General features: G+C 36.4%; 1 protein-coding gene across 13 annotated transcripts in view; it reads left to right on the top strand.

Moving 5' to 3' along the window:
* Window positions 1-13,355, top strand: part of Adamts6 (ADAM metallopeptidase with thrombospondin type 1 motif, 6) — a 211,818-nt gene that overhangs the window by 113,238 nt on the left and 85,225 nt on the right. For 11 of the 13 annotated variants that reach the window (XR_005500311.2, XM_039102547.2, XM_039102548.2 and 8 more), the window contains 2 exons: window positions 1,945-2,052; window positions 11,647-11,792. Coding sequence is in view for 12 of the 13 variants with exons in the window: in XM_039102547.2 (XP_038958475.1) it covers window positions 1,945-2,052; window positions 11,647-11,792 (254 nt within the window). In the remaining variant the exon portion in view is untranslated. The remainder of the gene's footprint in view (window positions 1-1,944; window positions 2,053-11,646; window positions 11,793-13,355) is intronic. The other 2 variants (XM_039102552.1, XM_017591188.2) reach the window with 1 other exon arrangement.

A 13,355-nucleotide genomic window follows, 5' to 3' on the forward strand; every position in this document is an offset into this window, starting at 1 on the left:
CTTGTTCTTGATAGTACAACTGTGAAGTAAAAGGCCACAGCCATCTGCCACTTTGGGTAGAGATTTTCCCCAAAGATGCTTTTAGAAAGTAACATTTCTGTAACACCACTGAATTGTATGTTTTACTAATGGATACTCTCTGTATTGTCTTCTTCAATAGTAGAATTCTCATTGTACAGTTATGTATTTTAGGCTTCTTTTACCTTTGTCTAAAGTAAGATTTAGACCTAACACAAAGAATAGGATATTAGAACTCTTGTTTAGGGATAAGTTTATTTTTCACATTTTAAATATATTGTTCTATTAGATGTCTTTGTGAACTTGTTTGGATTTGTGTAGACTTTTTACACATGGATCAGTATTTTAAAACCTTTAAATAGTAGCAGTCCTACTATTTTGAAAACATTAAGCTAAAGGAATGAACTGAAAAATACGTTGTAAGAACAAGGAAGTATATCTACTTAGTTTCGTTAAAAAGGAGCATTTTAGGTTGATATGACCTTTTAATATCAGAATATATAACATTTAATAAGGATATTCTAATGTTTTCATTTTAGCTCACTAGTTTATAAATAGAGGTTACAATTTTAAGTACATTTAAAGTTTTTAAATTTAATTTCTATTTTGTGTGTATGAGTGTTCTGATGCATGTCTGTCTGTGCTCCATGTGCGTGCCTGGTGCCCAGGAAGGCCCGAGAACATTGGACTCCCCAGAGCTGTAGTTAGAGATGAATGTGCCCTGCCATGCCGGGGCTGAGAACCAAGCTCAGGTCTTTTGCAAGAGCAGCCTGTGCTGTTAACGGCTAAGCCACTTCTCTAGATCCCAATTTTTAAGCATTTTAAGGCCTAATATATATTGTATGTCACCTCCTGATTGATAGAAGACTTCCCTAGTAGAAATCCAAGAGTTCTAGTAGTGTACTGACGTATACTGTGGGCATTTCCATTTGACCAATCATCAGTTTCCACATTCTACTACCTTACGTCTCAATTCTGTCTATGTCACATGACTTCTTTTGTGTCGGAGCTAAAACATCCTGTGAGACATAAAGGTGAAAGGATTAAGTACTATATATTGATTAATCTGCATTTTATTGTATATTATTGCAAATATATTTTGATTCATAGTTCTAGTTAAAATCAACAATGGTGATGTTAATTGATAATCACATGTAAAAGAATAGAAATTCTGAGTATTTTTATCTAATGTTAATTTAAAAAATAAGTAGAACAGTTTACAGAGACGTTATTTGGACATAGTTTAGAATCTTATAACTCAACATAATGTTTTATAGTCTCAATATTAAAAAAGTCTCATAATTCTGTTGAGACTGGAAACTAATAAATTGAAGGAGAAAAGATGGCTATACGTACCTAAAATGTCATAAACAGCAGTATTTTATGAAAGTTTACCTGTCATTGTGATAAGCTGAAAGTAACATTTCTAGATAATTCTTAGACATACAAAATTTAGAAATGACTCCAAAATGTATTTTATATTTCTTTACATTTATATGTTAAATTCTTAGCCACTCTATGTGTGTCTGTCTGTCTCTGCCTCTCTCCCCTCATACCAAGTTTTAAAAATAATTTTATTTGAATGTTATGTAAGGAATCTTTTATGTGATAGTGCTTTGTTGGTAATTGTTACGCAGAAAAATTCTCTATATTCTCTTTTCTTGTTCTCCCATATTAATGACATGTCTGTCTACGCTTATGAAAACATCCCCACTAGTATTAAATACTAACATACACTTTATCCACTAAAACAAGATTAGATCACAGTTTAAGTGGTCCTGCTAAATGACCCTCTGAGAGAACAGCACAGCACCCTGCATCCTCTTCCCAACAGCAGCAAGTGATGCCGAATGGCTGCGCTGTTTGTGAGAAGTGACACGAGTCCCCCTCCATCCCTGATCAACTTGCTTTTGCCTTCTTTCCTAGGAAGTGTGTAGAGAGCTCTGGTGTCTCAGCAAAAGCAACCGCTGTGTCACCAACAGTATTCCAGCTGCTGAGGGGACCCTGTGCCAGACGGGGAACATTGAAAAGGGGGTAAGTGCAGCGGATCTGTTAACTGATTGGCACATACATTAAACTGATCAGCTTCCGGGGCTGATGTCCACACACTGGAAATCTATATCATTTAAGTTGTTCTTTGAAATAATAAATTTCTAATCAAGTGATAGCTGTCCTATCTTTATATTTACAAATGCGCTTTACTTATGAAATAGAAGGAATTAACTTTTCTGTGTCAGTTTCACATAAAAGAACAATAATAAAAAAAATGAAGCACTTTATTGGACATGGAAATTATGGCTGGATAATCTTACTTTATATAATCTGATTTTAAAAATATCTTCTCTAAGGATTATTCATGCAGGGTTAGGGTATAACTGAAATGCTGAGTGCTTCCCTAAAATGTGTGAAGGTCTGGGCTCAATCTTCAGCACCACAGAAAGAAAGGAACTGTTCTAACAGATAGAAAAAATACTCATATCCTGCTACAAAATTCTCTGGAACTGTTATATACATAAATTCTAGAATTTATTCTATGTAGTGAATTTATAACTAATACTTGTCATCTCTTCTCTGTTCTGCTTTCTTCCATGTAAGCTTGGCTTCTTTCAACAAAGATCACACTGAATTTCAGCTTGCAGTGGGATATTTAAATAAAAAGAATGAAAGTTTTTGGGCAGCTGTCACAGTTTATTAATTCTTGCTGACGGCTTCATTCAGGACCCATGACCTAGTGCCATGTTGATGGCTTTTCCATGCTGGGTTTGGAAATGTTGGTAAATTATGCTAAATATAAGAATTGGTAAGGCCATTTTTAAAGGATTAGGGATTTTTTTTCAAAATTTGTAAGTAGCCAATAAAAATACAGAGACCTTCATACACTACAAAAATTCTTTCTTTTGCTTTTTTTTTTCACTGAAGTAATAGAAAATATTAGGAACCACATTCTTGAAACAACAGTCTGGTTTATTTTGGACCTGCCAGTCCTTGTCAAGGACAAGTAGCAATTTACATCCATCTGCGAAGAAATGTGCAAGTGAAGGAGGAGGCCCTGGTGGGGGTCTGTTGCTTTAGTAACCATTCACTGATGGACTGTTCTTTTCACGGTCTGGCCTGAACCATGGTTTCTCTCCTCCTAGAATAGCACTATCAATAGACTGGATGGGTTTTTCTTTTACTTCATTTTCTTAAGCAGAAAAATATTTGTCTTTAAATATTCATGACCTAGAGATGTAATCAGAGATAGAATACTTGCTTAGCGTTCATAAGGCCTTGGGTCTGACTCCTAGCATCACAGAAAGACACAGTGAGTAAACATCTCCTACTGACAAACATCCTAGAAGTTATATAATCTTCACATATTAGTAATTTTACCATGAGCAGTAACTATTTGAACATACATGGCTCAAGGTCACTAATCATTTATGCAGCAAACACATTTTCATATTTGTGTGTATGTGTGTGTGTGTGAGTGTGTGTGTGAGTGTGTGTGTGTGTGTGAGTGTGTGTGAGTGTGTGTGAGTGTGTGTGTGTGTGTGTGTGTGTGTGCTTGATAGCAGGCCTTTAATTATTATATCATAGGACTATATGCATATATGTGATGAAGACTGAATATCTCTTAGAAATTACAAATTTGGAGAATGCTCAGAAAACATGTGCAAGGTTAAGTGACAATATTGAATTTAAGTTATATATGTAAATAGAGTCGGAATTATTCTTAAACATGCATAAAAATAAGCAGAGATAAAACAGTGTGAATGAAATAGGGCAAAAATACATTTCCTTCTTAATTCCTTACATTGTATTTTGCTTTGTTCTGCAAGACACTATTTCTCTGTGTAGTCTTGGCTGTTTTGGAACTAATTTTGTAGATCAGGCTAGCCTTGAACTCACAGAGCTCTGCCTGCCTCTGTTTCCCAAGTGCTAGGATTAAAGGTGTGTGTCACCACCAATTGGCTAAGGCTAACATTCTTAATTTAATAGACTTTCAGATCCCTTTTTTCAAATGAAGCTTGCATAATTTTAATATATGCGTTTGAAATGAGTACTCCAACTGCATATGTAGCAGAGAATAGCCTTGTTGGGGTACCAATGGAAGGGGAAGCCCTTGGTCCTGCCAAGGTTGGACCTCCAGTGCAGGGGAATATGGGGGGAATACCTGTATGGGGGATGGGGAGGGGTTGGGAGCTTATGGACAGGAAACCAGGAAAGGGAATAACATTTGAAATGTAAGTAAAGAAATATATCTAATAAAAAAAGAGAGAGAAAAAGGAAGAAAGAAAGAAATGAGGACTGCTCTGGTTTCAAGGGTTCCTTGCTGGATCTTAGTCTGTCTTCCTAGAACTTACTAGCTCCCAGACCAGACATACCTCCACAGAATAACTTGGACTCCATTAAAAACTACTTAGGAACCTTATAAGTAAAGCAATGGTTGTGAATCAAGATGCCAATTTTATTGACAACACAACAGCATACAATAATAGGGTCAATATGGTAGATGTCATCATCTAAAGCTAATATATAAAGCACATCTTAGCCATTTTCCCAGCAGCATGGATGATGGATAGTTTTAGGAATGTTACTACTAACAAACCTTAAAATGAATGAACCTGTGGGTGGAAAAACCCAATGCAGGTTCCTATCTGTATGGACAATAATACAAGAAACCACTTTAGTTCAAAGTGTCAACAAAAGAGAGTTTGTTAAGTGTGATAGCTCATGGCAGTAATTGTCATTTGTGAGTCATGGGAACTGTAAACTCTATTCCATATACAATTTACAAGTGAGAGATTCTAAGGATAGCTAAGTGAGATAATATTTTACTTGGCATGTATGAAGTCCTAGCGTAATAGGCCATCATGTGTGCATAAGCACACACATGCAGACACAAACACACACACAGAGACACACAAATTTTGTTTAAAAAAAAAAGACTTTAGAGAACTAAATAACCCTGCATTTTAAAACAAACAAAAAACAGTCAAAGAGGAATGGGCTGAGTATTTTTTACTCATTGATTAACTATATTTACTACTTATTTGTATAATTTTTGTTATTAAAAATGATATATGTTTACTGTTACTAAATACAGATTTTAGACTTAGAGCTTTTATTTGAAATATAAATGTTTATTTGGAAATTAAATGAGAACTCTGGTCAGAATTTTCAGTAGAAAGAAAGGAAGGAAGGAAGAAAGAAAGAAAGAAAGAAAGAAAGGAAGGAAGGAAGGAAGGAAGGAAGGAACAAAGAAAGGAACAAAGAAACAAAGAAAGAAACAAAGAAAGAAAGACCATGCCTAGTCCTGGGGACAAAATTAAAGTGGAAATTTCAATTGATCTGATCAACCTTGTGGTTAGTTTAATCTAGCCCTGTAAATATAGGTGACATTCCCAATAATACAGATGACAATGATACTATTTTAAAAGTACTTATACTATGCCAGATACATGTTTCCATGTCTCTATTGACAAACTCCAGTGAAATAGATATGGTGTTAACAGTATTTTACAGATGAAAGACTAAAGAACCCAACACTTCAAAACAATTTCATGCCATAGCTGAGGCTCCCTTCCTGGCCTTTCTAATCCATAGCTAAAGTCCTTCTATCTTAATTTATTTTCTGATAATGATTTGCATGTATTGAAAAAAGCAGTGTTTCATTGCTATAGAAATGAAGTAGACCAATAAGCATGAGGTAGGCAATAGCAATATAATTTATTCCAGTAAATGGATTTCTTGTTTATCAACATGTAGCAGTCAATTGTTTGGTAGGAAATCACAGAAGGAAGTCAATGTGGGCAGAACACTGAGCTAATATGTGCTTACAAGAAAATTGATAAAAGAATGGGAACCTTAACAGAAGAGCAAACATACTTTTCCGTACTGAAGTGACACTGGAATGAGAGAATTGCATGGGAGTGAGCTTTTTAACAGGCTTTCTCAGTATCACTGCTTAGCATTGTCATGTGCCAGGCTTAACCATCATAACCAGCAGCAGTAGGTGCCACAAGGCATAGAGATGCAAATGGAGCCTCCACATTATGAGCTTAACCTTGAGTTTCAACTACTCTCATCAAAAAGCCTAAGAAGTAACCTCTACCCAGTCTAGCCACCTCAGCCAGCAGGTAAACCCAAAGCTGTTCATAGTTGTCTGGATTAATCTTTCTAAGGGAGAACTTAGAAATATCACTTGGGCGATAGCATAGGCAGAGCCAGGGGATTGGATCCTTGATGATCTCGTCAAACTCTGGCTGCAAAAGCTGTGGGATCTTTGCCCGGAGGCGCGGGTCCACAAACGTTCCGCAACTGTTCCATGCACATTTAGCAGATGGAATAAGAAATATGGCCAAAAAATTAAAAACTGATCTTTGCGTGAGTCCTGGGGGGGTCTGACATTGCTATTACAGCCATTGGATGTTTGCCTGAATAAGCCATTCACAAACTGAATAAGAACCATATGGCCAGAATGCATGTGCTCAGGGACAGTAGCATCAACTAAAGGGGGAAATGCGATGAGCCCAGACGGTGTGCTGGTACTGATGTCCATGGGTCAGTCTCCTACACATCAGTCTCTGTAACTTCCATCCAAAGAATTAACAACAGCCCCTTGGGTAGGAGTTAGGGATCCTGTATTTGATTAGATAGTAAATACGGATTTAGACTGTAGGAACTCCAGTAGTAGTGTTGGCATTGTTACTGAACAGGATATTGGGGATAATCAAAACCCAATCCTTAGAATCCCTGTTCATAACCACAAAGAAAGTTTCAAATGTTTGTTTTATTGCCAGAAGATTCATTTAATGATTCTATAAGATTCAATTACAGATATAGGCCAGCATTTGGTTATACATATAAGTGACATTGATCCCTAATTTCTTGCATGGAAAAGTATGGCTGGATTAGGAAGAGATTATTAGATTCCTTTTAAAGCACTGGACATATAGCAGGGCATTTGCAACCTTATTCTTAATTCACCTAGGGTAGAAGGTAATATGTTTTACTGGACACCAAATAAACACACAGAGTGAGGACAGAATAGTTTTTCCAAATGCCCTACAAGTGAGAGTAGTGTGGATGACAAGTTCTGATTGGGACTTTGGGCTGAAATGTAGCCTAAACAGCCACACAGCTGCGCAGTGGGAGCACTGGCCCTTTAACAGTGCTGTGCTCCAGCCCTCTGCTCCTCTGATTTGAAACTGCTCTGTATTAAACCACCAATATCAGTTCTTTTAAAATTTAAGGTTTCTTTAGAGTTCTGTTTATAACAAGATATTATATACTCTAAATATATAAGATGTTATATACTCTAAAATAGTTCTAGGTAAAGAGAAACCCATTTCCAAGCATTGGGCCACACACCTACAATTCCAGCACTCAGGAGCCAGAGGTAGGAAGATTACCATGAATTCCCGACCAGGGTGCGCTACAAAGTTAATTCTAGTCCTGCCTGGCTACAGAGTAAGATTTTCTCAATAAGCCCCAAAATACAACAACTCATTTACAAATGAGAACTATACAGTTTAAACAATGCGGCAGTTCAATAATAAGTGATGTTGTTTACTTACTAAGACTGGTTAAAGAAAATGTTTAAAAGAACCACTGCTCTTTAGATAATGTTTTAAGAATATTTATTTAATTTAAAGGAAATGTGGAAATTAAGAAGAAACAATATGAGGGTTATTTTTGGAAACATGAAGTTTCATTTATCTCAACTTTATAAATTTTGTTAACTGCACTTAAATTAGCTGGAAGAAAAAGAAATATATAACTTCCCTAGCTAATTGATCTATAGTAACAAGTCTATTAGTTAGAGCCATGCAAGACTACTAGTTTGGATAGGACTTTTGAGAGTCAGGATTAGAAGCTGGATTATATCTATATATCTAACTTTCATACTTTAAATGAGTCCACCCTTCTAAAAATAGAGCATTTGTTTGACAACTTTGTGATAAAGAATAGTCACACAATAGAACGCTGGAAAACTTCTTTATGTATACTGGTTAATGCAACTATTACCTCGTCCATCTGTAGTCTCAGGTGGGTGTCTTTAAAGCCCCAATTATTCATTTAGATTACTTCCTTTTTAAATAATGTAGTGCATTAAGATACTTACTAACAATAGAGAGAGGTAGCAATAACTGCAAAAAAGGTAAGTTCAGGGGTTGGGGATTTAGCTCAGCGGTAGAGTACTTGCCTAGCAAGCGCAAGGCCCTGGTTCGGTCCCCAGCTCCGAAAAAAAGAAAAAAAAAAGGTAAGTTCAAAGTAGGAAGAAATAAAATAAGATACAAGAGGATATACCTGATGAAGATCAGAATCAAACAAGTTGCTTGGGAGATTTTAATTTCTTTTAATGAGTCTTCTGTTGAACTGATGTGTAAAGTTTTCTTACTCTAGTCTATATTGGAGTAAAGAACTAACAATTAGTCGCCATTTTATAGTTAAGGAAACAAAAGGAATCAATGAATTGCTCTGTAGCCTAAATAGCATTGCTAGAATAAGAACTGAGAGTAGTAACATAAAGCTTCCTCCTCCTGTTGACACTAGCTTGTAAGCTAGTAACGTTAACTAGTTATCAAATAGGAGACCAGTCTCGTTAGATATGAGGTATCTGATATTACTAATACTGTGATCATTTTGCCCATTCTTACTTGTTATTTGGCTTTCTATTATCAGTCTTATTACCCCATTGAATAATTTTAAAAACATAATTTACACATTAAATGTCTTCTAGAAAACTATTTATGGAATACTATGATCATGTAAGCATTCATTAATAATGAGAAAGGAAGGTCAAAAGGTCAAAGCCTGGGCTGCACAGTAGATTCAAGGCTATTCTGTTCTATATAAGATCCTGTCTCTAAAATACGTAAGCTTCAGAGTCTCCCAAAACTGATGAAAATTGAGCAGATTTTGTTGTAAGTTACCTAATCTATCTTTTACTTTAAGGGGTTTATTTATGTCAATTTTGGGTGAGAGAGAACCAAGAGAGAGTAATGAAATATATGTCATGCAAAAAGAATGATAAACTATTTGTGGGGAGGAAAAGGGTGTGGGAAAGCTGGGGTCAAATAAGAATATATTTATATATGTATATGTATGTATACATATATGCACTTATTTCCTTACACATGTGAAAACATTACAATGAAAACTCAAGTTTTTTCAGCTAATTAAAAGTTATTTTAAAGTGTGTGTGTGTGTGTGTGTGTGTGTGTGTGTGTGTGTGTGTGTGTGCATGCGCGCGCGTGTTGGGGATTGAATGCTTAGATTTTTGGATGCCAAGCATCTGTTCTACCACTGACTTCCATTCTATCCCAAAAATGAGGTTCAAAAGGAAAACAAGACAATTTATGTGACTCTTTCACTGCGGTATATTTTGTAACATCAATAATTTTTAAATAGTTTGTAAATTATATCTTTCAATACTTCTGTGGCCCTCAGTATTCTTTTATCCCAAGAAAGATTTAAAAAGTAAAACATTTATTTACAAATCATGCCTTCTCAAGGAAGTTTGAAATGAAAAGGAAGCAAATATGAGTTTGTCTACCTTAATCTTCTCTAGATCTTTTCTGACATATAATGACTGAAATGTGACACAGATCCCAGAATTTAGCCATCATAATTCATGCAATGATTTTTGTATCTATGTATTAGACACCAAGTAGTACCAAGGGAGTCTTCCTTTCTACAGGGTACCTGTTGTCTTGGAAAGGCTCTTCAGCTCTTCTGTCTAATATGTTACTACATGCTGCTATGATGTCCTTAAAATATGGCTAGTCTGAGGAACAGAATTTTATAAATCCATGTGATATTCTCAAGGCTTTACCTTCTAAGCAGGGGAGTGATTAAATGGTTTCTAATGGTAAGAGAGTTGAAATGGAGGACATAAGTACCAGTCCATAATGGAAAGGAAGACACTGGGACAAGGCAGGGTGGTGAGGTGCCCCATCAGAGTAAGAGTAGTCCTGGAAAAACTGTTAAATGATACTTGATCTGAGACTAAATAATCAGAACATTTCTATGTGGAGAACTGGAAGCTGGGTGTGATGGCACCCAGCCCTTAGGAGACTAAATCATTAGTTTCCATGGTCAGCCTGGACTATGTGGCAAGAACCTATTTTGAGTGACTAATTAATTAAATAAAAAGACTAGGGTTATGGCTCAGTGTAGAGAACCTAGCCATGTATGCAGCCCTCTGATCTGTGGGGTCAGTTAGGAGAATACTACCTGAAGGAGGAGAAAATGTGCTAATGAGGGAGTAAGTGTAGAACAAGAAAGGGAGGGGGGAGGGAGGGAAGAACAAGGTGGGAGGGGGAGCAAAGAGGAGAAGAGGAGAGGGAAGGGAAGAGAAGGGAGGGAAAAGAGAGAAAAGCCTGTATGGCTGCTCCGTTCGGTACAGAGCAGAGGAGGCTACAGAAGGAGGTAAGTACTCCACCAGCAAATATAGGGAGAAGGGATATGGGGAAGCACTGAAGTCTTCTAAGCAAAATAGTGACGGCATCTTTCTGAAAATAAATTCAAAGGAGAAAGATGGAGGCAGAATCGCCAAGTGAGGTGCATTTGCCACGGTTGTTACTAGGGTGGCAGCAATTAGGAGAAAGTGAAAGAAAACTCGGTGTATGTAAGAGGTAAAAACCAACAAACCTGGTGACAGAATTAGGGTAATGGCATGATTGACTTCTAAGGACCCCATAGTTTATTGTACGGTTAAACTTCTTACAGTTGGATTCTGCTGACACTATTTACCTATATAACAGTGTTGCCTAGTTATCCATGTAAACATCATTTCATAGCATGTTTAATTGTTAATGTTTAATAATTAATAGAACACACCAACAAAAACCTACAAATGCTTGGATTAAAAGAAAACTTTTATTTCTGCCATATACTGCAAATAAGATTTATCATGCTAGACTTATGAGCTCATTATGTGATGTCTGCTTTTTGATCAATTATTCCAGGCTCTATCCTTAGGTGCAGTATGTGTGGTTTATTGAACAGAGGAAAACTGAGCAGAATTCCAGCATGCATGTTCGTACATGGTCCTTTCACATGGCTAGTTAATATATAGAAGGTGTTTGTGCCCAGTCCCTGGTGTCTTGGCATTACTTTTATTATGTCTGTCCTGCTCCTGGATGAAATGCCACAAAGCATTCTTTTTATAGCCTCAACCAGTTTCTTTCTTTTTTTAAAGAATGAACAATTACCATCATAAAATCTTCTTAGTGGGGAACTTTCCATAATGTGTTATCATTCCACAAATCTAATAATAGTGGAATATAAAGATCTTTTCAAAGAATTACTACAATATCTAAAAATGATTTTGAGGCCTATAGCTAACTCTGTAATGAGAAACACTAAAAGTCTGGAAGAGGAGAAATAAAGAAAAATCATCAGAGTCAGGGCTTCTAAACTGTTACATGTTGGAGACTATAAATCTGCCCAGCTAACAGTTGCAAATCATTGCACCTTTGCCATTGTCTAAACACAGCTAAAAGCCTGTTCTGTACTTCTGAGGATGCTAATGCTTAAAATTGGTCATTATCTAACTTTTATGACGTATACAGACATCTTTCTTCATAGCTCTATTCGCTTCAAAACTAATTCTGTGTTTTCTGTGCAATTTTACAGTGGTGTTATCAGGGAGATTGTGTTCCTTTTGGCACTTGGCCCCAGAGCATAGATGGGGGCTGGGGTTCCTGGTCCCTGTGGGGCGAGTGCAGCAGGACCTGTGGAGGAGGAGTCTCTTCATCCCTCAGACACTGTGACAGCCCAGCGTAAGTAGCTAAAGTAAGCCGAGCCAACAAAAAGACACAGTTGGAAATGATTCAAAGCTGTGGTTTCCCGTGATATCTGTAAAGACATTTCCCTAGCAAGCCAAATGCTTGTCTTCAGAACAAGCAATGGGTCCAGGAAAGTGGAAGAGCTTTGTTAAACAGAGTTATTTTTATTCCTTTCCCCTTATTGTATAAGTAAAATTTAAAAAAAAGAATTCAAAAAGAAAGAAAAGAATAAGAAAACACCTAAACATTTAAAATAGAAAAGCACTGTCTGTCTAGATTAACTAGTAATAATGAGATCTTCTCCTCTGAAAAGCCACTGAATTATGGATGAATTCAGGCCTTTTCTTTTCTTTCTTTTCTTTTCTCTTTTCTTTTTTCTTTTCTTTCCTTTTCTTTTCTTTTTTTTTTTTTGCTATTTACCATTAGTCCCAGTAAAAAGAAGGGTTTTCATATGTTACATAAAATTATTACTGTCACATTACTATTAAAAGGACCAATAAGAGGACTTCAGGGGTTGAAATGCCTTGGTTCCATCACAAATCACAGTGTCTAGTCCTGCCCATGTGTTAAAGTGGCTTGCATTCCCATGCTCCTGTTGGTCCCTCCCAAAGCCACTTTCTCCAGGGCTGCTCCATGCAGGTCAGCCCACTCCTTTCCCCTGCTCTTCTCTCCACCAGAGTCCCTGGAGGCAAGGCCAGCCTGTCAGTATTCTTTCACAGCTCTTATTTCTTCTCCCTCTTATCAATGGGCAGGTGAACAGTTTCTTTAGTTTGCTTTTTCCTATTTTGCCTAAGACTCCTTGGCTGCAACTGACTATCCATTGTGTCTAGAACTGATGCTGAGGACCTTTTCATTGACTAGTCTTTACTGAAGAATAATGTTATGACATCTCTACTCACCCCTATCTTGATAACGGATTGTCTTGTTTAATTTTTTTATTTGCTCTCATTTTAAGGGACTCTTGGCTTTCTTCAAATGCTTCATTTCTATTTTTTTAACCTAGAAATTGTTTTCTTTATACTACCTCTGAATTCCATCTTCCCACTTTCAAGCAGTTATTGCCCTCCTACTGAACAGAGATTCCTTTTATAGTTCATAAACTAATATGACTGCCACCACAACATCAATCTTGTTTTGGCCTCATAGTCCGTTTCTCCCACGTTGGTTCAAATTGATCAGTTCATTGGTCTTCAAAATATACTTCAAATCTACTGATACTTGATCCCTTCTTAAACAAGTCCAAGTCCAAATTCAGCATATACTGCTATAAACTAGTATCTGATAATGTGATTCCTTATGATAAATTAACAGACTCAGTGAATGTAAGCAAATGACCTGGGCCTCTTTCAAAAAGGAAGATGGTTTTTACTCAATAATAACACGTGCAAATGATGGCATACATTCTTCCCTACTTCTAAATACTTTAAAGGTTAATTTATGAAAGCAAGTATCTGGTATTGACTATTTTATTATATAGAAGTAATATAATACTATATAATGCAAAGCCATCTTATTTTTAATTTGATGTATTAAACTTTACGTTGAAATTAAATGAAA

This window comes from Rattus norvegicus, chromosome 2 (assembly GCF_036323735.1).
Source record: "Rattus norvegicus strain BN/NHsdMcwi chromosome 2, GRCr8, whole genome shotgun sequence".
In the NCBI taxonomy this organism is placed as follows: Eukaryota; Metazoa; Chordata; class Mammalia; order Rodentia; family Muridae; genus Rattus; species Rattus norvegicus.